Source organism: Ursus arctos, unplaced genomic scaffold (assembly GCF_023065955.2).
Source record: "Ursus arctos isolate Adak ecotype North America unplaced genomic scaffold, UrsArc2.0 scaffold_18, whole genome shotgun sequence".
Classification (NCBI taxonomy): Eukaryota; Metazoa; Chordata; class Mammalia; order Carnivora; family Ursidae; genus Ursus; species Ursus arctos.
The window spans coordinates 41036975-41062942 of record NW_026622852.1 but is presented as its reverse complement, the minus strand read 5'-3'; the positions used below and the strand labels follow the sequence as shown (position 1 = coordinate 41062942).

At 45.6% G+C, this 25968-nt stretch overlaps 2 protein-coding genes across 7 annotated transcripts; one reads left to right on the top strand and one right to left on the bottom strand.

The window, feature by feature from the left end:
- Positions 1-666: 666 nt before the first annotated feature.
- Positions 667-18635, bottom strand: CUNH9orf43 (chromosome unknown C9orf43 homolog). Of its 6 annotated transcripts, none has more exons than XM_044389540.3 (14): positions 18462-18635; positions 15647-15846; positions 15394-15544; positions 12851-13034; positions 10475-10575; positions 8603-8669; positions 7281-7444; positions 6195-6345; positions 5758-5818; positions 5398-5468; positions 5084-5171; positions 2311-2390; positions 1346-1412; positions 667-1137 (listed from the first exon to the last, which is right to left on the bottom strand). In XM_044389540.3, the coding sequence occupies exons 2-14, from the start codon at positions 15795-15797 to the stop codon at positions 815-817; spliced, it is 1659 nt and encodes a 552-aa protein (XP_044245475.1). In that variant the 5' UTR covers positions 15798-15846; positions 18462-18635; the 3' UTR covers positions 667-814. The 6 variants fall into 6 exon arrangements, with proteins under 6 accessions (XP_044245475.1, XP_026369586.1, XP_044245472.1 ...); XM_026513801.4 differs by lacking the exon at positions 12851-13034 and adding an exon at positions 12654-12732 and having other exon boundaries at positions 18462-18634; XM_044389537.3 differs by having other exon boundaries at positions 17030-18554.
- A 60-nt stretch (positions 18636-18695) lies between these two features.
- POLE3 (DNA polymerase epsilon 3, accessory subunit) lies at positions 18696-21594 on the top strand. The gene is made up of 4 exons (XM_026513806.4): positions 18696-19143; positions 19254-19339; positions 19680-19798; positions 20072-21594. The coding sequence occupies exons 1-4, from the start codon at positions 19078-19080 to the stop codon at positions 20242-20244; spliced, it is 444 nt and encodes a 147-aa protein (XP_026369591.1). The 5' UTR covers positions 18696-19077; the 3' UTR covers positions 20245-21594.
- The last annotated feature ends 4374 nt before the right edge of the window (positions 21595-25968 follow it).

Genomic DNA, 25968 nt, shown 5'->3' with positions numbered 1-25968 from the left:
TGGGTGGCACAGCGGTTGAGCGTCTGCCTTCGGCTCAGGGCATGATCCCGGCGTTGTGGGATCGAGCCCCACATCAGGCTCCTCTGCTATGAGCCTGCTTCTTCCTCTCCCACTCCCCCTGCTTGTGTTTCCTCTGTCGCTGGTTGTCTCTATCTCTGTCGAATAAATAAATAAAATCTTAAAAAAAAAAAAAAACTTTTAAGGACAAAAACATGAAAAAAAGAAAATCCTTCCAAAAACCAAATTCAAGGTCCCCTGAGACTGTGAAATTCTGAGTCTTCATGAGCATTGTGAAACATTCCCACAGACTCGGTCATTTACAAGCTGGAGCTTTAGACTCTTTCGGGTCAATACAAATGCTATTTGATAATGATTACTGGGTGCCAACCCCAAAAGAAACGATTTCCAGAGAATGAGAGGAAGAGCCAGGAACACAGTCTTCCCTTTTTTTTTTTTTTTTCAGTCATCTCTATGCCGAACGTGACACTTGAACTCACAACCTCGAGATCAAGAGTTGCACACTCTACCGAATGAGCCAGCCAGGTGCCCCAAAACTCATCTTCCTGTAACTGGAAACCTTTCAGAGCTTCAGAGGAGAGATCAAAGTAACCCAGAAAACACATCTGCGAAAACATCTCTCCCCTCCTCCCAGAAACAGAATGAGTCTTTTCCTTAAGCAGTTGTGTTTAATCACTAAAATTATTCTGTCCCTAATGAAAGAGAAACAATCTCATTTTAAAAAGGGGGAGGCTTTTTCTCCCTCACTGATTTTAGAGGTAAGGAGAAGTGAATGAAGAAAGCAGAATCTCTACAGTCAGGTCCTGGTAAAGGCTCCAGGGAGCAGAAGTCCCCTCTCCTTTCTGTCCCTATGTCCAAGGTCGCTGTCCTCAGGATTCCAAGCATCCCGCTCTCGCATAAGGCTGTCCTGTGAAGTCTTGAAAGACTCTTCATTCTCTGACCCAGAGAGTTGGTTCTCCTCATCCTCATCATCAGTGGCCTGAAGAATCCTCAGGAGTTTGAGCTCAGGGTTCCACCTTCTTTCAGATGAATCGTCTGAAAGGTCCTCTGAGCTCCTGTCTTGGGATTCCTGAGCGCCGATGTCCTTGTTAGAGGGTTCTGTCTTGGATAACTCAGGATCTAAAAGAACACCCAGCCATTAACTGCACCTGCAGCCCTCTCCCAACTGTGACAAATGAAGGACAGAAAAGGAAGGGCTGGGTGTCTTTAGGACCCTTCTGACGGATGAGGACTATGGCCTCCAGGGAGGTAGCCATCCCTGTCAACACAGGTTCAGCTCCCCCTGGCCTGAGAGACTTACCAAGGTTCCTCCACCCTAGTAACTTACCATCCTTATCGGGGAAGGAATCCAGATAATTCTCAGAGTATTCCATCTGTGGTCTCCTTGTGGAACACTGAAATTCATTTAGAGTAAGTGTAAGGAAACTTGAATCAAGACTTTTAGAGGGGCGCCTGGGTGGCACAGCGGTTAAGCGTCTGCCTTCGGCTCAGGGCGTGATCCCGGCGTTATGGGATCGAGCCCCACATCAGGCTCCTCTGCTATGAGCCTGCTTCTTCCTCTCCCACTCCCCCTGCTTGTGTTCCCTCTCTCGCTGGCGGTCTCTATCTCTGTCGAATAAATAAATAAAATCTTTAAAAAAAAAAAAAAAAAGACTTTTAGAAAGATTTTTCTAAGAGATGCATTTCTGGGAAAAATGAACATCCAAGGACAGGACAAAATGCCACCTCCTGAGACTAAAGAGAGAAGCCTGTATCACAAATTCTTTGCCCTCCAGGCTGACCGCATGAAGCCAGAACCCACTTTCCCCCATTCCCAGCTATCAACTGAGGGCAGACAGCCTCGAAACATGGCTGCCAACAAGTCTCAGCCCTGAAAGCACATGCTGCTTCTCCCACAAAGAGATGGAGTCCATTTTCCCTCCTCTTGAGTCTGGGCTGGGCTTGTGATTTTTGGACCAATAAAATGTGGCAGAAGTGACATTGCTCCAGTTCCAGCCCCATCGCTCAAGGAAGTACTTCCACAAGGTTACCACACTGTCAAGAAGCCCAAAAGAGGCACAATGAAGAGACCTCACGGAAGAGAACTAAGGCAATATGGCTAACAGCCCCACCCCAGCTGCCAGCTGAAGGCAGCTGCATGCGTGACATCAAGCAACACCAGAAAAACTGTCCACTCACCCCTCAGAATCCTGAGGAACGACCAACCACTGCGGCTTCAGCTTTGAGGCGGGGTGTTATACAGTAACAGGCAACGGAAACAGGGCCCTAGCGGAATGGCTCCAGTACTCTTACCTTTTTCGAGGTGGGTCCTTCTGGCTTCGCCCGCTGTGGCTGCTTTTTGTCACTTTTCCGACTTAGTAGAGTTCTTTGACCTAGTGACCACAAAGTCAATTCAATTCTCTTCTCATTGGTATTTTCTATCCCACTGTTGGGCTTCTGGTTGACCCCCAGCCTACAAGTGACGCCTCATTTAGGACAAGACAGGTTAGAGGAGGTGAAAGGGAGATGGGCCTCTGAGCTTTATTTGTGACTCTGTTCACCTGGGACTGTGACCCCATCTCTCACAGAATTAGAGATTAAGGTCAAGTGTATGTTAAAAGACAGGGAAGGAGCGCCTGGGTGGCTCAGTCAGTTAAGCGTCTGCCTTCGGCTCAGGTCATGATACCAGGGTCCTGGGATCCAGCCCCGCATCAGGCTCCCTATTCAGTGTGGAGTCTGTTTCTCCCTCTCCCTCTGCTGCTCCACCTGCTTGTACTCACTCGCTCTCTCTCAAATAAATAAATAAATAAATAAATAAATAAATAAATAAATAAAATCTTATTTAAAAAAAAGAAAGAAAAGACTTAGGAAAAAATAAAAAAGACTTAGAGTTCCTCCAAGAAACCCAAGGGGCAGGGATCTGCACATCACAGCAGCGAAAGAAACCCTGACCCTATGTTTTCAGTGTATGAAGACTCCTCTTACCTTCTCGCACCAACCCTAACATCCCCATACTGGCTTCTGAATAAAGCTCTAGTTCTTGGATTCTTCTGCATCAGCTGTTTCCCCAACTAGTCCCTAAATGCATTCATCCTCTCCTTTCTCAATTCCCTTTCTCTAAATGAACACCTTCTGGGACTCTTGGATGGTTCGGTCAGTTAAGGGTCTGACTTTGGCTCAGGTCATGATCCTGGGACCCTGGGATCGAGCCCCGCATCAGGCTCCCTGCTCTGCGGGGAGCCTGGTTCTCCCTCTCCCTCTGCCTGCCACTCCCCCTGCTCGTGCTTGCTCTCTTGCTTTCAAATAAATAAATACATAAATCTTAAAAAAAAAAAATCTTCCAAGCTACCATCAGAGGTGTTACGCTAAAAAGCAAAGCCAATTGAGGAACCCCCTGGCTCAACACTTCTGTTGGCTCCCTACCAGCACTGGTTCTTACCTTAGCTGCACACTCAAAGTACTGGGAGTTCTAGAAAACACTGAGGCCTACGTCCCAACCCAGAACTTCTGATTTAATAGGTCTGGGGTGCATCCTGGGTATATGGGTTTTAAAAGCTCCTTTTAAAGTTCGGGCACCACCTAGGTGGCTGACTCAACTTCGGCTCAGGTCATAATTTCAGGGTCATGATCTCAGGGTCGTGAGATCGAGCCCCACGTCGGGCTCTGCACTGGGAGCGTGGAACCTGCTTAGGATTCTCTCTCTCCCTCTCCCTCTGGCACCTGCTCACACTCTCACGCTCTCTCTCTCTTAGGGAAAAAAAAAAAAAGCTCCCCAGGTGATTTCAGTGTGCAGTCAGGGGATGGAGCGCCATGACCGTGGTCAAACACCTTAGCAGGCTATACAAGCTCCCACCTACCTCTTCAGCCTGACCTTCTACCGCTGTCTCTTACATAACCACAGCCACAAAGGACCAATGTTTCCCTGCACAGCCACAGTCCTCCAAGATGCACCTGCACAGGCTATTCCCACTTCTGGAATTCTCTTCCGTATCAGAAGACTCTCACACATTCAATATCCCATGCAAAAATCAACTCTTCCATAAGGCCTTTCTCCACCCCATGAGGACAGGCCACTGCTCCAAGTACATAATTCGAAAAGGCACCCGGTCACCCTATGCTCCTATTGGAGACATAGGAAGAGGAATGACAGGCACCTGAATGAATTCAGGGGGTGCTGATCACCCTGGAAGGGGCACTAACCTTGGACCTATCAGCCCCACCCTGGGCCACTGCCCTGGTTCTGTCCACCTCCCATGTGAAGGTCGTAGATCTGCAGGAAGCTTCTTAGATCTGCAGGGCAGGAGCCACTGTTGGCATCCAACAGCTCAGTGGGACGGGAAATAAACCGAGAAAGGAGCATTCTTCTGAGGAAACATCTCACCTGAGCCCTCCCCTGCCCTGGGGGGGGGGGATGAATTCTGACGAGGAACAGTCAACAAGGTCCAGTCCTAAGGTTTAGGAGGATTCTTTCTCCCTCCCTTTCTTTCTTTCTTTCTTTCTTTTTGCACTCAAACTGAGCAACATCAGAGGTACCAAGGTAAGGATATCCTTCCGCTCAGCACGTGATCAGGATTCCAAAAAGGGAGCTACCTGTTCTGATCTTCAGCACGAACACCAGAGGAAAAGGATCACCTGTCAAGAACTGGCCCCTGCCTCCTGGAGGGGTCTAGATAATATGCTGATCTCAACCTAAGCCTCCAGGGTCTAACTCGTGGCTGGGAAGCCAGGGACCCTGGACTCTGCTTCCTTAGACCCCTCTTGGGGCTACACGGGGCCCTGGCTCTTTTCTGCCTCGTTGCTTGCTCTTCATTCTCAAACCACTCTGCCTTTCCTAAAGTAAGACCTGAGGAAAAATGACTCTGACTCATGCTCATGGTCATCTCTCGAACGCCCACATGAAGCGGACATCTGGCCCAGCTTGCTTCCTTAGTAAATATTTGATGGAAAGATGAGGCACAGCAGCCCAGCCAGAACATTCCGAGGAGAATTCTGAATGCCTGATGAAGGCAGGTCCCAAAATGACAGCTTTTCAAGTCCTCAGCTACTTCCTGAGATCCCGTCCCTCCCAAGCCCATATTCTCCTTACCATAGCGTGGGCCATACACCACGGCACCCGAACGTTTATGCAAAATGTCCTGGCTCCCTAGATCACTCTTGGATTTCTTTTTAGCCTCCTGAAAACCACATGAGGAGGAACTGAATTAAGATCTTTGGAAGTGAAGAGAACGTTTCAACAAGAGTCTAAAAGCAGGAAGTTAGTGTCTGCAAATAGACAGGAACTCTGTATCTAGAACCAGACAGAACAGGGAGACTCGTGCCTCATCCACCCCTTCCCATTCCAGGCTGCACCCCATGGCTCAGTCCCAGCCAGTCCTATGGCTTCCCTCATGACCACCCTACCTGTTTCTTTGGTGGGGTTTTCACCTTCCTCTGCTGCTCCTTCTGCTGCCACTGCTGCTGCTTCTTGTGACCTGGTGACCGGAGCACTGACTCAATCCTCTTCTCCCTGACAGCGCCCACCTTTCGCGGGGGGCTGCTTGCTGGGCCCTGTTCCACCACCGTGACACCCCCTCTGTCAGAACCAAGCCATTTGTGGTGGGGGAGGGGGGCTGCCTCCTGAAACCGCGGTTTCCTGAGTTCTGCATGGGATCCTGTATGACTGTGGCCACAAACAGAACAAACTGGGACCCAGACCAAGTATGAGAACTGTGGGCTGACGGAGGACAGTACCTAAGGATGTGGCAGCACCAGAAAACCTACCTTCTGTATTCGGGTTGTAATAGAATTTCTTCAAATGTTTAGGATATCTCAATGCTGGTCTCTGGAGGGAAAAAAAGGAAGAAGAAGGAAAGCTCTACTGAAGGTGCTTCCTTTTCCCAAAACATATCCCTCAAATGCAGGTAGCTAAGCAGCCAACGAGCAGTATTTGAGAACCGGGTGTGCGCAGCGTTGTAACAGGGGTTTTGCAGAGAGGAAACGGAGCGGGGAACAAAGCGCAGGGGAAACAGAGAACGTTCTTCAAACCCCTCCCCATGCATTTGCTTTCACCTACAGAGAGCCCAACCCTTTTGTGGGGCTTGGGTCCAGAGTGGAAGGGTAGAGAGAAAAAAGAAAGGAAGTCAATTCCTCCAGCCTTGAAGAGAAATGAGTTTGGATTTGCCTCTAGACCTCTTTCTCCGAGGCTCCCCAGCTCTCACCTGCAGGGCGAGGCGCTGTACGGACAAGAACATCCGAGCAGAAATGGCACTGTCAGGTCGGCTCCTTTCCAGGGGAGCCTTCTTCTTCATCATGGCCAATTGTGTCTTCATCTCCAGGGAAGGCATGGTTTTCCCTTCACCAGGCAAGAGGCTGAAGGGGACAGAGATAGTCAGTCAGCAACAGTTCTTCTTGGAAAGCATGGCTGAGGAAAAGGGGATGAAAAGGGCTCCAAATTTGAATAAATTTCCACTGTGGGCCTGAAAAGGCTTATGCTGACAGGTGCTCATCAGGTAATAGCTTTCAATTCACTGAGGACAGGTGCTCTTATCCCATTTTGCAAACGAGGGAACGAAGTATAAAGATGCTTGATAAATTACCGAAATGCACAAAGCCAGGAAGTTTCAATGCAAAATCCAAAGGCTATCTCACTCCAAGCCATTTTTCTTTTTTCAAGATTTTATTTATTTATTTGACAGAGAGGGAGAGAGAGAGCACAAGTAGGGGGAGGAGCAGAAGGGAGAGGGAGAAGCAGGCTCCCCGCCGAGCAGAGAGCCTGATCGGGGCTCGATCCCAGGATCCCGGGATCATGACCTGAGTCTAAGGCAGATGCTCAACCGATTGAGCCACCCAGGCGCCCCCCAAGCCACATTTCCCCTCTGCCTCCCATTTATCCATAATTCATTTATAAGAAGAAGAGAGTGGAGGCACCTGGCTGACTCAGTCAGTGGAGTGTGCAACTCTTGATCTCAGAGTCGTGAGTTTGAGCCCCATGTTGAGCATGGAGCCTACTTCAAAAAGAAGGAGAAGGAGGAGAAGAAGAGAGTAATAGTGGCTAGTAGAGGTTCAAATAAGAGCACAGACGTCATGTGCTTCTATAGCGTAGGGCCTGGCACATGGTAAGTACTTGGTAAAGGGCGGTGATTGCTGTCATCACCGGACATTGGTAAGTCTAAGAACACACTGAACAAGCCGGAGGGTCAGTTTTTCTCCCCTCCTTACTCAGAAAGAACATGCTACTTAGTGCCTTTTCTGCTTCACAGAAGAGCAGGTACCCTGGCTCTCCCACAGGCTTCCGTGATACTTACTCCTTCAGTAGATCCTGAGGTAACCTATCCAATTGGTTCCAGAAAGGTATGGACTCTGCATTTAGTTGCTCAATAAAGTGTGCTGGTGAGGGGGGAGGCACAACCACCCCTGGAGGTCCCAGCAGTGTTTCTGTTTTCTGCTTTCCATAGAGAAAACGGTCTTTCTAGAAAAGCAATGATAGAAATGAAGCACTCTCCTCAGTGCCGTTGCTTCCCATCAACATCCCAGCCTCCCAAACATAACCCTGGCAGGCCAAACTCCCTGTTTCCAGACCCCCTCCAGCAGCAACCCCTCCTCTGCACTGTGAAGGCCATGATGTTTCCCCTCTCTGGCTCCCCATCCCATTGGTGAATTCAGATCACACAGGGATTCACTGTTTTGTTTTGTTTTCCCAAAAAGGTTAAGAATTCATTTACTGAGCAAAACTGAACAAATATTTATTGCTAACTGTGTGCCAGGCTCTGGGGATTCAGCAATGAACAAGGTGGACCAAGACATTATTCTCACAAAGGTAGCAACCTTCCAGCTCTGTGACTTACCCAAGGTTACATTTACCCATAAGTGGTGGCATGAGGATGAGAAACCCAACTCCATTAAAACCCCCAGTCCACTGAAGCGCTCTCTCTATCACACTGGGAATTTGTCTTTAATTTGTCAAAAACTCCCCCTGAATATCCAAGGTTTCCTCCTAACTTTTCTTCAAGATGCTCTTCACCTTCCTACAAGGAGGAGGTAGGGAAGAGAGTCTCTGAATAGAAAATGCTTGTGGGGGTGCCTGGGTGGCTCAGTCGTTAAGTGTCTGATTTCGGCTCAGGTCATGATCCCAGCGTCCTGGGATCGAGCTCCACATCGGGCTCCCTGCTCAGCAGGAAGCCTGCTTCTCCCTCTCCCACTCCCCCTGCTTGTCTTCCCTCTCTCGCTGTGTCTCTCTCTGTCAAATAAATAAAATCTTCTAAAAAAAAAAAAAAAGCAAAGAAAAGAAAATGCTTTTGGGGGAGGGATGTGGTGGCTGATGGACACTGGGGAGGGTATGTGTTGTGGTGGGTGCTGTGTATTGTGTAAGACTGATGAATCACAGACCTGTACCCCTGAAACAGATAATATATTATACCTTAATAATAAAAAACAAAACAAAAAATAATAAAAGGGAAAATTGAATTTCAAAAAATGCTTTGGTAATTATTCCTTAAAAGGGGTTTTCTTTCGTAAATTTTATTCATTTAAAAAAAAATGGGGGAAGGGGGAAGGTGCCTGAAAGGAAAAACAAAACAAAATTCTACAGAGTTATCTCATAAAGGTTTGACCAAAACATCAAACTTACCACTGTAGATTTCATTCTTCTCTTCATCCAGTCCTGGCTGGGAAGAATATGTTTCTTCTCAGCTGGACTTGAAATAAGAACAACCACAACTTATTCCCAGACATCTCAAAAAGAAGCACCAAGGATATCTGTGAATAATGACCATGGAGATGTCTATCCTCTCTTCAGTACTCCAAGATGGCCGGTTGGAGGCCTGGACGAACCAACTGCCCAGAAGCTGGGAAAAACAAGACCTTAACCTCACATCTACACTAGGTTCCCTGCCATTCTCTCCTACAATCCAGTTATTTGCTTTCACAGCATTAATCCAAATTAGTAATGATACACTCTGGTGTGGTGATGCTTGTAAGGCCTGACTGCTACCCAACCCCCAACCATCACAAGATTCTAGGAGGACAGGGAGCAAATCTGTTTGGTTCTTCACTGGATTCTCACTGCTTAGCACAGAGGACGTGCTCAAGTGTTTTTTGCCCTGTCATCTTCCACCTCCTTGCCTGGAACACGGATATGATGGCTGGAGCTCTGTCAACTTAGACCTTCAAAGCTCCCATGAGACAACTTAGAAAATGAAAGCCACAGCCTGAGGAGGATGACCAGAGAAACAGAAGGAGTTCTGGTTTCTGATGACCTCGTGGAGCTGAGCTACTAGCCCTGACCCACCCGCATCTGGGCTTTTTTTACATGAAAGGAAGTAAATCCTTAGGGTTTTTTTGTTTCTATCATACACACACACACACATGCATATATGCATTTGGATATTAAAAATATTAAATATTTTTAAATATTAAAAATATGCATTGGATCATTAAAAGATAAATTAAGAAATTCTTAAATCACATCATTTCTACATAGCCACTTAACAAGAATCTGAAAGCCTCAGGCCTCACAAAAGTAAAACCACTTTCTTCCAATGGTTCTCAGTATTAGCACAACTTTGGGCCTTCACCAAATGATCTTTCTGCTTTGTACACAAGTTCTACAGGCCATTCATCTTGTGTCACTGAGCTGGGCCTTGGGGCTGAGACCAGAGAGTCACGTGCTTCACTGAAAATATTTGCACTAGCTGGGGACGGCTAATAAGAAAAACTGAGAGGGGGGGCGCCTGGGTAGCGCAGTCGTTAAGCGTCTGCCTTCGGCTCAGGGCATGATCCTGGCGTTCCGGGATCGAGTCCCACATCGGGCTCCTCCGCTGGGAGCCTGCTTCTTCCTCTCCCACTCCCCTGCTGTATTCCCTCTCTTGCTGGCTGTCTCTCTGTCACATAAATAAATAAAATCTTTAAAAAAAAAAAAAGGAAAAAAGAAGAAAAACTGAGAGGGGCGCCTGGGTGGCTCAGTCTGTTACGAATCTGCCTTCAGCTCAGGTCATGATCTCAGGATCCTGGGATCAAGGCCCGCATGGGGCTCCCTGCTCAGCAGAGTCTGCTTCTCCCTCTGCCTCTGTCCCTCCCTCCTGCTTGTGCTTTCTCCCTCTCTCTCTCTCTTTCAAATAAATCAATAAAATCTTTAAAAAAAAGAGAGAGAAAGAAAGAAAGAAAGAAAGAAAGAAAGAAAGAAAGAAAGAAAGAAAGAAAGAAAGGAGCATCTGCTTCTTAGACCTCACAAATACACAGGTGCTACCTTACATGCTATTTACTAGCCTGCAGGATTTGATGTAGAAAAACCCCCACCACAGGAAGCATAAAGTGCATTAAATCGAACCCCAGTGGAGCAGGAGGCAATACAAGAGACCACGACCTTCTTCTCTAGCTGGCCTCCTGTTACTTGCAATGAGGCAGCTAAACAGGAGATCACAAAGAGGAGACCTGCACAGGGCACGAGGGACTTGCAGAACGCAAGGGTGGAAGGTCCCCAAGTTCTGGACACAATACTCACCTCACATGCGTCTCTGATTGTTCCGGGATCCAGATTACAACCATATTTCTAACATCTTGAGGGCTGGGAAGTTGTGTCTCATTCAAATTCAGCACCGAAAGCTAAGAGAAAGATATAAAATAAAGCCTATGTATGGCTTGAAGGTGCCAGCTCCTGACAGTATTCAGAATGGGCCTAAGAACTGAATCATCTTGCTAATGAAAAGGGTATGCTGGTGCAGAAGATGACAAAAAGACATTTCTCATCCCCAGACTGTCTTCATAACAATTCCCCCAAGAAACCAGACACCAAGAGGTACTCTGCAAGAGTGAGCGTTTTAAGCAAATGGTCCCCCCTGCCTCCCTGTAACATTAAGGTGGCATTTAGCAACTCCCTACCCCATATCCCCTAGAGGGAAACTTGGGGTTTACCTAAGGGAACGCTACTCATTCTGCCTACTCTACTCCAAACACTTAGATCCCCTTCGGATAACACAATACAATTTGGAAACAGGGAGGGAATTAGTAGGGACAGAAGCAAGTTTTCTGCTTTTACAGCCTGTCTACAATTATAGGCATCTACATAAAAGTTAAGGTCACACTTTTCATGTTCAGCCATTTAAGATATTAGAACAGTGGTCCTCAAGAAAACCTTATAAATTATCTAGTCCTTACCCCTGGTAGCATACAGGGAAGGAGGGAAAAAAAACTATTATAAATAGGGTGGTGGGGGGCCCTGGGTGGCTCAGTCACTTAAGTGGCCAAATCTTGATTTTGGCTCAGGTCATAATCTCAGGGTCCTGGGATTGAGCCCTGCTTTGGGCTCCGAGTTCCCAAGCTCAGTGGGAAGTTGGCTTGAGATTCTCTCTCTCCCTCTCCCTCTGCCCTACCTTCTGCTTGCATGCTCGCTTTCTCTCTCTCTCTCTCTCTCTCAAATAGATAAATAAATTTTTAAAAAATAGGGTTGTCCTATGAAAAGGAACTGATCGGCTTGGGGAAACAGGGGAGACTTCTTTGCACTGTAAACCCTTCTATGCTTTTTGAATTTTGAATCACATGCATGTACTAAGTATTCAAATAATCATCTTAAAACGAATTTAATCTAACCCCTTGTTCTAAAGAGGTCAAAAAAGAGAATTATTTGTTCATTCGTCCATTCAAACACATCTACCCTCTCTCTGTCCATTACACCTCCACCAGGTCACAGTGCAAGATGAAGTGTCTCTTGAAAAAAATAAAAGGCATCCGTAAGATTGCAAAGAAGAGTAAATCTCTCTTTACTGTAGATAAGTAGAAGGGTTTTTCTTCCTAAACTCTAATTTAGCTCTGCCTCTAACTAGCTATGTGCTTTAGCAAATCACTTCCTTCTCTGGGCGGGCCTCAGTTTTCTCAACTGCAAGACATATGAGATAGACCACAGAAGTGTTCTTCAATTGCAACTGCAACTAGGTCATAGGTCATGGAATCAAATTTTGTGAACTGTAGTCTACACTGCTTAAAAGTAGAATAGAGGGTCATCTGGGCGGCTCAGGCAGTTAAGCATCCAACTCTTGATTCTGGTTCAGGTCATGATCTCAGGGTTGTGAGATCGAGCCCCACATGGGGCTCCACGCTGAGTGCTGAGTGTGGAGCCTGCTTAGGATTCTTTCTCCCTCTCCCTCTGTGCCTCCCCCGCTCGAGTTCTCTCTCTCTCTCTGTCAAGAAAGAAAGGAAGGAAGGAAGGAAGGAAGGAAGGAAGGAAGGAAGAAGGAAAGGAAGAAAAGAAAAGAAAATATCAGAGTACATCATTCGTAATTAGGGTAAGGATTGTTTTATGCTATTTTGTTGCAAAATGTATTTCTTACTGTAGGTCATAGCTAAAAGAGTAGATGACCCGAAGGCCCAGTTGAGGTGTGACATTCTAATTTCCCCATATTATGAGATGACAGGATTTATATAATAGCTGAACATGCTGTACGCAGGACAGAGACAGCACAGTGCTACCTATGCCAAACAGCCACAAATCAATCCCACTGGTGTCTGGGATTTCTGGAAACAGTATAGCATGTAAAGGCATTAGTACAGAGCCTAGCATATACTTAAGGGCCCAATATTAGATCGTTACCATTGTCATTATTCAGATTACAGTCATCCTGAATTTTAACATTAAACAGAGGCAAATATTTTATCCCACTAGTAAAGAGAAAATGTTGCGGAAGTACCTTTTCTAATCTGTGATTTACTTTAGGAGATCTATCAGTACAGTCGATTAAATCTTTGTCAGGTAAATCCTTCCGAGGCCTAAAAAATGAGTTTCCAAACATGACACAGAGACACAAAAGAGCTATGGGGATGACAGGTAGTGACGTGAGGAAAAGGCTTCTGTTTAACCACAGAAAACCTGGGGCTTAATACTTACCGAACGGATGTAGGGTCTCCCCGATTCCTTAAGGTGTGTGTGTTTATTCTGGAATGAGTCCCAAACAGACACCGCACACCGCACACACTTCACAACCAGCTGCTGCCGCAAACTGAGCTCAGAGCCTACGCCTCTCTCTCTCCAACCACAGGCAGTTACGTCACCATCAATAAAAGCTGAGTACCTTTGACGTAGGTGTTCAAAGCATGTTAAATAAGCCAAATGTAGTATTTACGTACAACGGAATATTTTTCAGCCTTAATAAGGAATGCCATTCTGATGAATGCTCCAACAGAGGGGGATCTTGAAGCCATATGCTAAGTGAAATAAGCTAGCTAGACACAAGAGGACAAGTATTCTATGATTCCACTCATAGGAGGTACCTAGAATAGGCAAATTCATACAGACAGAAAGTAGAATAGACATTAACAGGAGCTGGAGGGAGGGGGAAATGGGGAGTTACTGTGCAATGGGTATGGAGTTCCAGTTTGAGATGATGAAAAAGTTCTGGAAGTGGATGGTGGTGATGGCTGCACAACACTGTGAATGTATTTAATGCCACGGAATTGTACACTTAAAAACGATTAAAATGGTAAATTTTACATTATGCATATTTACCCCAAAAAGAACACTGTCCCCTTACATTTTCATATCACTTGCTATTATACTTATTTTTTAAAAACCATGTTAAGTGTAGGAATGAATAAATATGGCAAAGAAGTAGAAGATAAAGACCCATCTCCCTAGTCTGATTTATGTACTATAGGCCAGCTCCCTAGCCTTGTCTCTGAGCCTTTCTCCTGATACCTAAAGACTTCCTCTTGCCTCCGGGCCTTTGCATATGCTATTTCCGTAGTCTAGAACTCTCCTCATGGCCACCTCCCGGCTGCAACCTCCCACGTTCACCAGACTGCTCACACTTCCATATACAGGTACAAGTGCCACCTGCACAGGGGACAATGCCCTGGGTGAGGAACCCTTCCTGTGTGCTTCCACACACCCGGGAGTGCCCTTCTCTCCACACCCATCAAGCGGAAAATTCTCGGCCTCCCCAGCTAGGCTGAAAGCCCTTTGGGGATAAAGACTGTAACTTGTTTACCACTGAATCCCCAGAGCCCAGCAAAGAGGCCCCCACTAAAATATATTTGTGAATTCAATGAGTGACTACACGAGTGAGGTCATGGTCTTTCCCTTCATAGGCCCTGCCTGGGAGAGGCCACCTTCTTCCCAAGGTTCAAGTCCTAGAGAAGCAGAAAGTAGTCCTACCCTTTCCCATACTGTCTTTAGCCTAACGGAAACCACCAAAGGCTGCTTATATCAAGTGGGAGAAAAGGATAAAGGTACAAGGGCCACTAGGCACGCTTTGGTTGCAAACCACAGGAGTTCCAAATGTTACAAGTCTAAGCTTTCCGCAGATCTCTGTCCCTTAGATTCCCACATCAACGAGCACTAACTGGAGGCCTAGGCTTTGCAGGAGATTCGAAAGGAAACCATTACTTCTGCCTTCGGGAGCTTACAAACAGTTTCATACCTAAAAATAAAGGATAAGAAAGATAGTGTGTGTGGACACAGTATTCTGATGACCTGCAGGGGCTGATGAGATACCCCCCATGGTGGGCTGAATTGTGCCCCCCAAATTCTTACATTGAATCCTAACCCTCAATACTCAGAATTTGAGTCCCTCAGTATTTGGAGATAGGGTCTTTAAAGAGGTAATTAAGGTAAAATGATGTCATACAGACAGGCCCTAATCTAATATGACTGGTGTTCTTATTTAAAAGAGGAAATTAAGGGAATAAGAGTACACTTATCATAATGAGCAGTGAGTAATATACAGGATCATTGAATCACTCTATCATATACCTGAAACCAATATAACGCTGTGTATTTACTATACTGGAATTAAAATTAAAAACTTAACTAAAAAAAAAAAGAAGAAGAGGATGGGACGCCTGGGTGGCTCAGTCGGTTGAGCATCTGCCTTCGGCTCAGGTCATGACCTCGGGGTCCTGGGATGGAACCCCACATTCACTGAACTCCCTGCTCGGTGGGGAGTCTGCTTCTCCCTCTGACCCTCCCCTCACTCCTGCTTCTCTCTCTCTCAAATAAATAAATATAATCTTAAAAACAAAAAGAAAAAAGAGAAAATTAAGGCAAAGACGCACAGAAGGAAAACCATGTTAAGACATAGGAATAAAACGGCCACCTACAAGCCAAGGAGAAAGGATTCAGAAGAAAACAACTCTATCAACACCTTAATCTTGGACTTCTAGCCCCTAGACTGTGAAAAAAATACATTTGTGTTGTTTAAACCACACAGTCAAGGGTACTTTGTTACAGTGACCCTAGCCCCCTATGTTAACAACTCCTACAACATAAATAATCCTTTCCTTTTGTTTCCCACTGCCTAGTCACCATTTCTCTAACTGAACTGGTGTTTTATTTTTAATCCAGCTTTCTCAAAGTCTGCTATATGGATAAAGGAAGTCAACCCAGAATTCTGAGATAGTAGGCTCATAAAGGAAGATCCCATGGTAATTTACCTGCCTTGGAATTTGGAGTCAAACTTTGAACCTGGACACAGTGAAGAGGAAGGTTTGGTGAAGGTGAATCCTGATAAATGACGGTGAGCAAGTCCCTTGGCCTGGATGCAGGAATCTGTCATGTTTACAATGGTGAGCACTGGGAGTTTGTCTGAGAAAACACACCAGAAGAAAACATGTAATCCGTCAAAAGGGAGCCAAACAGAAATAGTTCAAGGATCTTGTAAGGAAGAAGCAAGGCTAACTAATTCACCTTCATCATTCAGCGTTGTTTTGCACGGGGGAGCCAGGATTCGAGGATGGCCCCTCTCAATCCTGCGGATCGTGGCCCAGCATTGTGGATGCTGACAAATAGCCAATTTGCAGGTTGTTTCATCCCACTGGCTCTCGTCTGGCAAGTCCATAGCTACAAATGGTTTAGGACAAAAGCCAATCTTGCAGCTTTCTAGCCCTCTAAAGTAACAACAACCGCACAGTTAGAGCGCATTATACATTAGCCATGCAGTCCAGATCTTAATTTGGACTCAAAGTATAAAATATTTCTACTGAACCCATCCATATACACACATGATGGTCACAGGATAATTAAGAATTGGGTAACAAGCTACTCAGCCATTAAAAAGAATGAAATCTTGCCATTTGTGACAACATGGATGGAGCTAGAGGGTATAATGTTCAGTGAAATAAGTCAGTCAGAGGAAAGACAAATACCATATGGAGTTTAAAAAACAAAACGCTCGGGGGTACCTGGGTGGCTCAGTCATGAAGCGTCTGCCTTTGGCTCAGGTCACGATCCCAGCGTTCTGGGATCGAGCCCCGCATCGGGCTCCCTGCTCAGCGGGAAACCTGCTTCTCCCTCTCCCACTCCCCCTGCTTGTGTTCCCTCTCTGGCTGCCTCTCTCTCTGTCAAATAAATAAATAAAATCTTAAAAAAAAACCAAAAACGCTCATGTGGAATTTAAGAAACAAAGCAAAGGAAAAAAAGATACAAGCCAGAAAACAGACTCTCAACTGTAGAGAACAAACTCATGGTTACCAGAGGGGAGGTGGGTGGAGGGAAGAGTGAAATAGGAGATGGGGATGAAGAGTGTGTTTATTGTAGTGATCACTGAGAAAGATACAGAATTGCTGAATCACTCTATTGTACACCTGACACTACTGTAACACTGTATGTTGACTATACTATAATTAAAATTTTTTAAAGACTGGATAGCAAGCAAGTATGAAAACATCTCAGCAGGAAGTACAGTGGCAAGAGTTTTGGGAGCAGACTGACTTCAGAAAGTCTCCTACTTGGCCATTTAGTAGCTGAGTGACCTGGGTCTTAAGCAATCTGAGCTATAGGTTCCTCATTTGCAAAATGAGGGTAAGCCTGTCTCACAGGATCATTACAAAGATTAGTTAATAGATATCAAAAGGTCTGACATATAGTTCAAAATAAGTATTAGCATCCTTTCCTTTTCCCCTTCATTAATCGTTAGGGAGAAGACACCACCATCTCCAAAAAGCCTTATCAAATCAGAACTAATATAAACACAGAATTACTTGAGATGGCTTTAGATGGCTCACACCTTTAGCAAACGGCCTTCATTTTTCAATATGCTCCAATTCTCATACATGCAGCTAAAATACCCACCAGCAATGAATGGGTTTGCTCAAACAGCAAATCAGTAGACGTACAATCACATCAGAGGCCTCTGGCTTTTCATTTACTGGCTGTATGGTCGTAGGTAAGTGATTTCACCTCTCTCAGCTTATTTCCTCATTTAAAGAGAGGACAGGAAATCCCTAAGTAGGATTGTAAAAGCATTAAGAGAAATAATGTACTTTTACATATGATATATAATAGGGGCTCAATAAATAGTATCATCTTTCTCTCTCTAGAAATATCTTAGGCAATCACTACCACCTGGTCCTTAATGCGATTATTACAAAGTTGGGAGGGGTGAAAAGATTAAAGACAGACATCAGGTCCCCTTTTTAAGGACAGTATCCATTTCTCCTTCCTTTTATTCAACACATTGACTACCAAATATGTGACAGGACCTGGCCTAGAGCAGAGCAGGCATAGAGAACAGTAATGAACAAAATAAGTCCCTGTTCTAAAGACCTTATAAATTAGACCAAAGACAACGAATTATTGGTAAGGCATCCACCTGCCCTATGACTTGTTTTGTTTGGCCTGCACTTTGAGCCATTTTTTTAAAGTGGAAATAGTCCACAGTGTTCAGATTTCTGGTTCCTCTTAAAGATCAATATATATGACAACACATCCAATTCCAACTACACAGCAATTGGATGGAGAAGAGTGTCTCCTGGTATCTTTAAACCAGACCTGTTCTCTCCAAACGGAGAGTTCCCCCACCAAACCCTATAATCTCTAACTAATACAGTTTCAGGTGCCGTTGATCATCGTGTTTGCAGTTTTTCTCCTAACAGGGAAGAATTTCTCTGTACTCATGTCTGTCAAAAGCTGGAAAATTGGGATGCTTGGTTGGCTCAGTGAGTAAAGCATGAGCCTTGATCTCTGGTCATGAGCTCCAGCCCTATGTTGCCTGTAGAAATTACTCTAAACAATTTTTTTTTAAAGCAGGAAGATTAAGGGTGACGTGAGAAAACATGTTTCAAGAAAAAAAGCATTCGTGCTCATGGGATCGAGGACTCGTGGGATTGAGGACAATTTCTCTATATAACATGAAAATGATACAACTTAAAAGCCACTGCAAAACTATGCTAATTCTTTTGACTGAAAAAGACGTATAATGCATAAGTCAATGAACTAAAAAACAAATACAATTTTAACAGGGTTTGTTTTTTAATGGAATGCAATGTCGCATTATCCTTACAACCGGCTGCTTGCTGCCCTTCCGTTACCTGACCAGCCCGAATTGAGGCCCGAGGTCTAGTCATGCCCATTTCTATGTCCCCAGCGTTAGCGCTGTACTAGCAAAGGAGTTTGTGTTCAACAATTCTAGGCGACAATTATCCTTAATGCAATTATTACAAAGTTGGGAGGGCTGAAAAGATTAAAGATGGACGTCAAGTCCCACAGAATTGAAAAAAGATACCCGCTTCGTTCCAGAAGAGGGAAGTGGAAGAGTTCGGGCTCGGACGGCCGCGCTAGCAAAGGCCACGCCAAACTACCGGAAAGCCGAAACCCACTCGGAAAACGAGACCCCTCGGGCCGTGTGAGAGAGGTGGCGGGGCCCCGCCCCACGTCGGAAAGAGCCCCGCCCCGTCCGCTCAGTCCACGCCTCCGTCTCCCCCGCTAGCAGCCAGGCAGAGCCGTTGCCAGGCAGCTGCGCAGAGCACTGTGGGGAAGGGACGGAAGCTCCAGTGAGCCACACTTGATCCGATGAGAAGTCTCCAGACGTGGTGGCGGCAAGAAGCAGGGAAACGAGCCTGGGAAGGGACGCCGGGTCCTGATGGGGTGGGACGGAAGCCCGGGAGGGCCAAAACCGTAGCGACATGTAAAGTTCGGGTGCTTGGGCGACTCGAGACGGAGGCGGGGCTGGGTGAAGAGGGAGGCTATGGCGCGCGGGGCACTGTGGGACGCAGTGTGGGCAACGTGGGGCGGGACGGAAGCCTCTTTGGGTCAGACTGTGCCGACGCGGGAAGTCCGGACGCCTTAGCGGCCTGAAGGAGAGGCTTGAGACGGAGGCGCGGGCCGCGGCGCCGGCGGCAATGGCGGAGAGGCCCGAGGACCTAAACCTGCCTAATGCTGTCATCACCAGGATCATCAAGGAGGCGGTGAGCAGCTCTGGCCGGCGGATGGGCCAGGGGCGGACGGGCGGACGCGCGGGCAGCGGGAGAAGCAGGTCTTGGGCCAGCAGCTTTACTCACCCACGCTTTTTTCACAGCTCCCGGACGGTGTCAACATCTCCAAGGAGGCTCGCAGCGCCATCTCCCGCGCCGCTAGCGTCTTCGTGCTGTACGCCACTTCCTGGTGAGGCGGACTGAGCTAGCCAGAGCTTGGCTGGGGCGGGGGCGTCAGGGAGCCAGCCGCAAAGAAACCCCTTGACCTGGAGTCCACAAACCCCAACAATTGTGCTCTATCTCAGTGCGGGGAAGGTTCACAGCCCTCATCCAGTTCTTGCAAGGTCTGAAGCAAAATAAAACAACAAAACTACCCTTTCGTACAGGGAAGGGAGGGACTCAACATGTCACAAAAATCCATGCATCTATGACCTAGGCTTTTCCATAGCACCGCTGGTGCCCCTTTTCACCCCTTACTTGGCAAGAGGGAGTCTGAAAGCCTCCTGACGGCCTTTAATCTTTTTCTTCAGTGCCAACAACTTCGCAATGAAAGGGAAACGCAAGACCCTGAATGCCAGTGATGTGCTCTCGGCCATGGAAGAGATGGAGTTCCAGCGGTTCGTTACCCCGTTGAAAGAAGCTCTGGAAGGTAATGACCCTTTCTTTTGTTCAGCCAAGTAGAAGATGTTCGTCCTTTGTGACCTGCTTACCTGCCCCTGAGTCTTCTCAGCTTGGGTCCCTGTAAGAACAGGAAGTAAGTATTGGATTTGACTCAGAATCAGTTCGGTTGGCACCATCTCAGATCTGATTTGTGATGCTGAGCAGGTTATTTTTCCTTCTCTGCCACAGCTTTTAGGGGAGTTAGCTGCTGTGGTCTGTTTGGTTCAGCTCTGCCTCCTAACCCCCTCCTTCCTCCTTACAGCATATAGGAGAGAGCAGAAAGGCAAAAAGGAAGCTTCCGAGCAAAAGAAGAAGGACAAAGACAAAAAAACAGATGCAGAAGAGCAAGACAAGAGCAGGGATGAGGACAACGATGAAGATGAGGAAAGGCTGGAAGAAGAAGAACAGAATGAAGAGGAGGAAGTGGACAACTAATGGGATGGGAAGACTGTGGCACCTTGGAAGGTACCACCCTGAAATGTGGTACGTTTGTGAGAGGCTTTTCTCTGCTGGGTAGAGTAGTCTTAGCCAGAAGAGCCTGAGAAGATCAAAATAAAAACTGACGAAATTATCAAAATCAGCGCTTCCGTCAGAGCGTCAGAGTAGCAGAATCCCATTTTGCCAGATCAGTCTGAAGGTAATGACTTTTGGCAAGCGGGATTCTGAGTGGCTAATTTGATTAGTCAATTTGATCTCTTTTGTTTACTTATATGTATGCTTAGGCGGTTTTTAATCGCCAGTTCCCTTCCCACCCATCCCTCCAAAAAAGTAATAATGACTTCCATGCTGCCTGCTGTGTTCCAGATCACAGAGGTAGTCAAAGCTCAGGAAAAATTGGGGCTTTGAGCATGGTCAGCCTGTTTTGATTGTACAGGATTTGGCAATACTAGCTTATTAAAGTGGTCAGAATGTGTTTAGCTTTAGGAAACTACTAAAAGGTTACGGGAAAGGAATGAAATCTCTTGTCTCTTCACTTGACAGTAACATTAATTGAATTTTGATTCCTCCAGACCCACTTGGCTTGGAGCTCCTCTATCTTGCCTGGTAGGCATTGGGGTGGCTGCGCTCTGGGCACATATGCTTTTAAATCAGCAGTGTAGAATGGAATTAGTCAAGCGAGTGTACCAATATCTCACTCTTACTGGGGAAAAATAAAGATGGTTTAGTCTTAGATGCACCTCACTGCCTACCACTGTATGGCTTTAGGATTTTTGGTCACCTCCTGGGAGGTATAAAATTCCAGGCTTTCACTTCCTGTAGTCCATTTCCCAGGCTTGTGACTTTCGTTTTTCATTCTCCCAATTCATGACAAGTTCCAAACTTTATTTCTTCTAGGCACAACTTTCTCCCTTTGTGTTTCTCCTTTCCTGTCTCTCTTCTGCCTCTCCTCTGTTCCAGATTCCCACTTTCTCTCTCCATCCTTTTCTCACATCTGCCAACCTAGGAACTTTGATAACGTGCTTCATGTCCCAAAGTGCAGAAATCTGATGGTGCTCAGGAATCTAATACCCACCGCAAAAAACCATCCCCTTTAACTGCTTCTGAAGTAACTCTGTTGACCGTTCTTCTTAGTTTGTTTTTTTTTTTTTCTCTTGATATTTGGTGCTCCAAGCACTTTTTTGTTTGTCTCTAAGTTGAGCGCTTGGAGGTTGACAGGTAGTCAAATGTTTGTAGTTTGACACTGTTAATTTGTTAAATGAATGCAGTCAAAAGTTTGTTGACAAATGAGTGAAGAATGTTGAGAAAAATTATGCTTTGTACAAATAAAGAACATTCTTGTTAAAAGTGATGACTCCTGTTTCATCCTGCTTGTTTATAGTAGGCTTTTGGGGAGGACTCACTGACCGTCCCTGTATATATAGTTTTTGGAATGTGGACTGGGCCAGATCTTTGTAAATATGGGATCCTGCGTTGCCTTGGATGACCAGCAGATGCTGCTCTTCAGCCACAGCGAGAGCTTTCCATGGCTGCAGGGCACCCTCTGTGTTACTAGTTGCTCAGTGGCTCAACATTTTTTGAGTCCCTGCTGTGTCTGATACTGTTCTAAATACTTCCAAGTATGAACTCTGGAATCCTATCAGGGAGAACAACCTTTACCTCCATCATGTCGCCCACAATGCTCTATTACCTCTAATCCACATAACTTTTTCAAATCATGAATTTGTAAATAACATTTCATAAAGTTGCAACCCCAGTAATCATTAGATCTGGTGGCTTTTTCCTTCTCCACATCAGAAACATCCATTCTTAATTCCCACGAGCACCACTCAGCTAAGCTCTCAAGTCCCATCTGGACTCCTGTGGCTTCCTTTGAGCTGTTTCCTGCCACATCTCTGCTTGCCCCAGCTTCCCCTGTGTACTGCTTGCCAAGTAGATATTCCTGGAACATTGCTATGTTCTAGTCCCTCGCTGCTTCCCATGAAATCTGTACTTACCTTGGTATGCAAAACCTGCTTGAGAAGGGCTTACCTTACCTACTCCAGTCTGTTTCTACTTCATTGTAAGTCCCCAGTCAGTGAATCCCCAAAGAACTCCCTCCATATGGCGCTAGGTCTTCCCAAACTTTGACTACCTAAGAAAACCATGTTTCCTGAGAGTGGGAAGTATGACTTAAAACTACAGAATTTAAGAGGTGCCTGGCTGGTTCAGTTGGTAGAACCTGTGAGTCTTGCCTCAAGGTGGTAAGTTTGAGCCCCATGCTGGGTGTAGAGACTACTTTTAAAAAAAAAAAAAAAAAAAAACCTGGGAAGAATCTGAAGTTACCAACCAGTTTTTTTCTAAGCACCTTTACCATTCCTGTAATGGTATCTGAAGTTTGAAGGTTGCTTACTAGGTCAAGGCAAGAATCTCATGTAAGCCACAGCCCTTCAAGCCTAGAGATTCTGATCTGGATTTGGAGGGTGGGAAGGTTACCATTTTAACCCATGCAAAATTACATTTTCAGGAGCATCTGGCTGATTCAGTCCGCAAAGCGTGCAACTCTTGATCTCGGGGTTATAAGTTTTGAGTCCCACATTGGGTGTAGAGATTACTTAACAACAACAAAAAAAATTACTGGGGCACCTGGGTGGTTCAGTTGGTGAAGCAGCCGACTTCGGCTCAGGTCATGATCACAGTGTCCTGGGATCCAGCCCTGTGTGGGGTTCCCCACTCAGTGGGGAGTCTGCTTCTCCCTCTGCCCCTCCCCCGCTTGTGCACATGCACTCTGTCTCTCAAATAAAATCTTTTTTAGAAAATTACTTTCACAGCCTAATCCTATTTTTGCTGATGAGAGATTGAGGCTCATCAGAGAGAAGTGACTTGCTCAAGATCTTCCCACTAACTTATGAAAGCTAGGATCCTATTCTAGTGGCCCATGGCCTTGCTTCTATTTCTTATTTTTTTTTCTTTAATGAACTTTTTACTTTGGAACAGTTTTAGTTTTCAGAAAAGTTGCAGAGTGCAGAGAGTTCCCATGTAATCCCCCAGCTTTCCCTCATGTTGACGTCTTACGTAACCATGGTACAGTCCTCAAAACTGAGGGAAAAAAGTACCAAATACCAAACTATTTGTATTTCACCAGTTTTTCTGCTAATGCTCTTTTTTTGTTCCAGTAGCCATTCCAAAATACTGCATTGCACTCAGTGCACCAATTTTATCTTTTTTATTTTAAAATCAGTGGTTTTGTGTGTGTGTGTGTGTTTTAAGATTTTATTTATTTGAGGGGCGCCTGGGTGGCACAGTGGTTAAGCGTCTGCCTTCGGCTCAGGGCGTGATCCCGGCGTTGTGGGATCGAGCCCCACATCAGGCTCCTCTGCTATGAGCCTGCTTCTTCCTCTCTCACTCCCCCTGCTTGTGTTCCCTCTCTCACTGGCTGTCTCTATCTCTGTCGAATAAATAAATAAAATCTTAAAAAAAAAAAAAAGATTTTATTTATTTGAGGGTGCGAGCAAGCGAGCAGGGGGAGGGGCAGAGGGAGAGGAAAAGAGAGATTCTTCAGCAGACTCCCTGCTGAATGTGGAGCCTGATGCCAACCCTGAGATCATGACCTGAGCTGAAACCAAGAGGCAGCTGCCCAACCGACTGAGTCACCCAAGCACCCCCAATTTTATCTTTTAATTGAGACGAAATTCACAGAACATAAAATTAACCATCTTTAAATGACCAATTCAGGGCATTTAGCACATTCACAATGTTGTACAACCACTACTTCTATCTAGTTCCAAAATGTTTTCATCACCCCAAAATAAAACCCTGTGCCTGTCAAGCACTTATTCCCCATGCTTCCCTCCCTCCAGCCCCTGGCAACCACTCCTCTCTATTTTTATGCACTTCACAGCATTTAGCATAATGCCATATACTACCTGGGAAGCACTCACAATAGTTCAGTAGGTTTTGGGGGTTTTGCGGGTTGGTTGGTTTTGTTTTTTTGTGTTTTGTTTTTTTTTTTAACTTTTTATTAAAGAATAACATAGAGGCGCCTGGGTGGCTCAGTCATTAAGTGTCTGCCTTCGGCTCAGGGTGTGATCCCGGCATTCTGGGATCGAGCCCTGCATCAGTCTCCTCCGCTGGGAGCCTGCTTCTTCCTCTCCCACTCCCCCTGCTTGTGTTCCCTCTCTTGGTGCTTGTCTCTCTCTCTCTGGCAAATAAATAAATAAAATCTTTAAAAATAAAAAATAAAAATAATAAAGTATAACATACTAAATGGTGCAGATAAATGTAGAGCTTGATGAACTTGCACAAACATCCATGTAACTCACACTCAGATCAGTAAACAGCAGGACCAACCTCCTAATAAGCCCCTATGGTCTCCCTTCCAGGCACTTCCTATCTTCCCCAATGGTAACCTCTATCCTGATTTCCAACAACACAAGTGAATTTTGCCTGCTTTGTATTTCATATAAATGAAATCATACAATATGTATTCTACTGTCTGGCTCCTTTTGCTCAACATAATGTTTAAGATTTTTTCATATTGTTGCATTCACAATACTTTTTGTGAATAAGACTGAAAGATTAAGGTAAAATTATTTTCAAAAACTTAGGGTAGGGTAGAGAATGGAAACAGATCTTTCCGCCAAGAATAAGAGAGACATGTGAAAAATAGATTACACCAAACAGCAGCTTCTTAAATTTTTCACTCTTTTTGGGCTCTTTGAGGTAGATGGTCCTAATTATGCTTAGTTACCAATAAACTCAGAGGTGTCATGGAAGAAATGAGCAGGGAATCTAAACTATGAGTTGAAGGAACCTGACTAGCAGGCATTGCAGAAAAGTCCAGTGTGATATGGGGCAAATTATTTAATCTCCCTGGAGATTGTCTTCACGCAGTCTGTAAAATGAGGATAGTAACATAGCTGTCAACAAAATTAGATAAGTGAAGGCAAAATGCATGGTACTGTCCCTGACTCTTAAATGCACAAAAAATGACTTCATTTCCACCATCTCCCTTATTCCACAGATCAGAACTCTAGTAGCTGGAAATTACGCAGGTCGTATTTCCCTAGCATTAAGCCTCTCTGCCTCTTTAACTTGGAACATAAAGAGGTATAAAACAGGTTTGGAGTACCGACCTCGAGATATAAAGAGGCCAGCCCACTGGCCTCTTCAGCAAGTCAAAGTCAGCTCTTCCCTAATCCCTGATGCATCTTTATAAAGGCATTCCTTTGCTAGGGTACTGATCTCCACCCCTACTTCACCCACCCAATTCTACTAGCTCACCCAAGCCCCGTAAGCCTCACCAGTTCCCTCCCGTCCCTGCACGTACTCTGCCCAAACCCCGCACAGACCCTCAGGCAAATCTCACACTGTACCCATCCTAGGTGTACCTAGTCAAATCTCGCAGTGTTCCTGCCCCTGTCAGACTTAGAGCTTTTCCGGAGTGCCCGCGTCTTTCACATCACATCTCTCAATCCACGCCACAGAGCAGGCCCTGAGTAATTACTCTGGAATTAATTTTCTCTGAAAACCTGGAGGGCAGCCTGGTGCTGAACTCAACAGCTTTAAAATATTCAGTCTGCAAAAATGGACTTAGCTGTTGTGTTAGGCTTAAGGTGTTGTTTTAATGTCCTTGACAGCCAATTATTCTTTAACAATTAACCAGCGCCAAGTATGCGCTAGGCTGGGAAGAGGAGGACAGTAGAGAGAACCTCAGGGCTGTAACCGCCTCTGATCCCTACT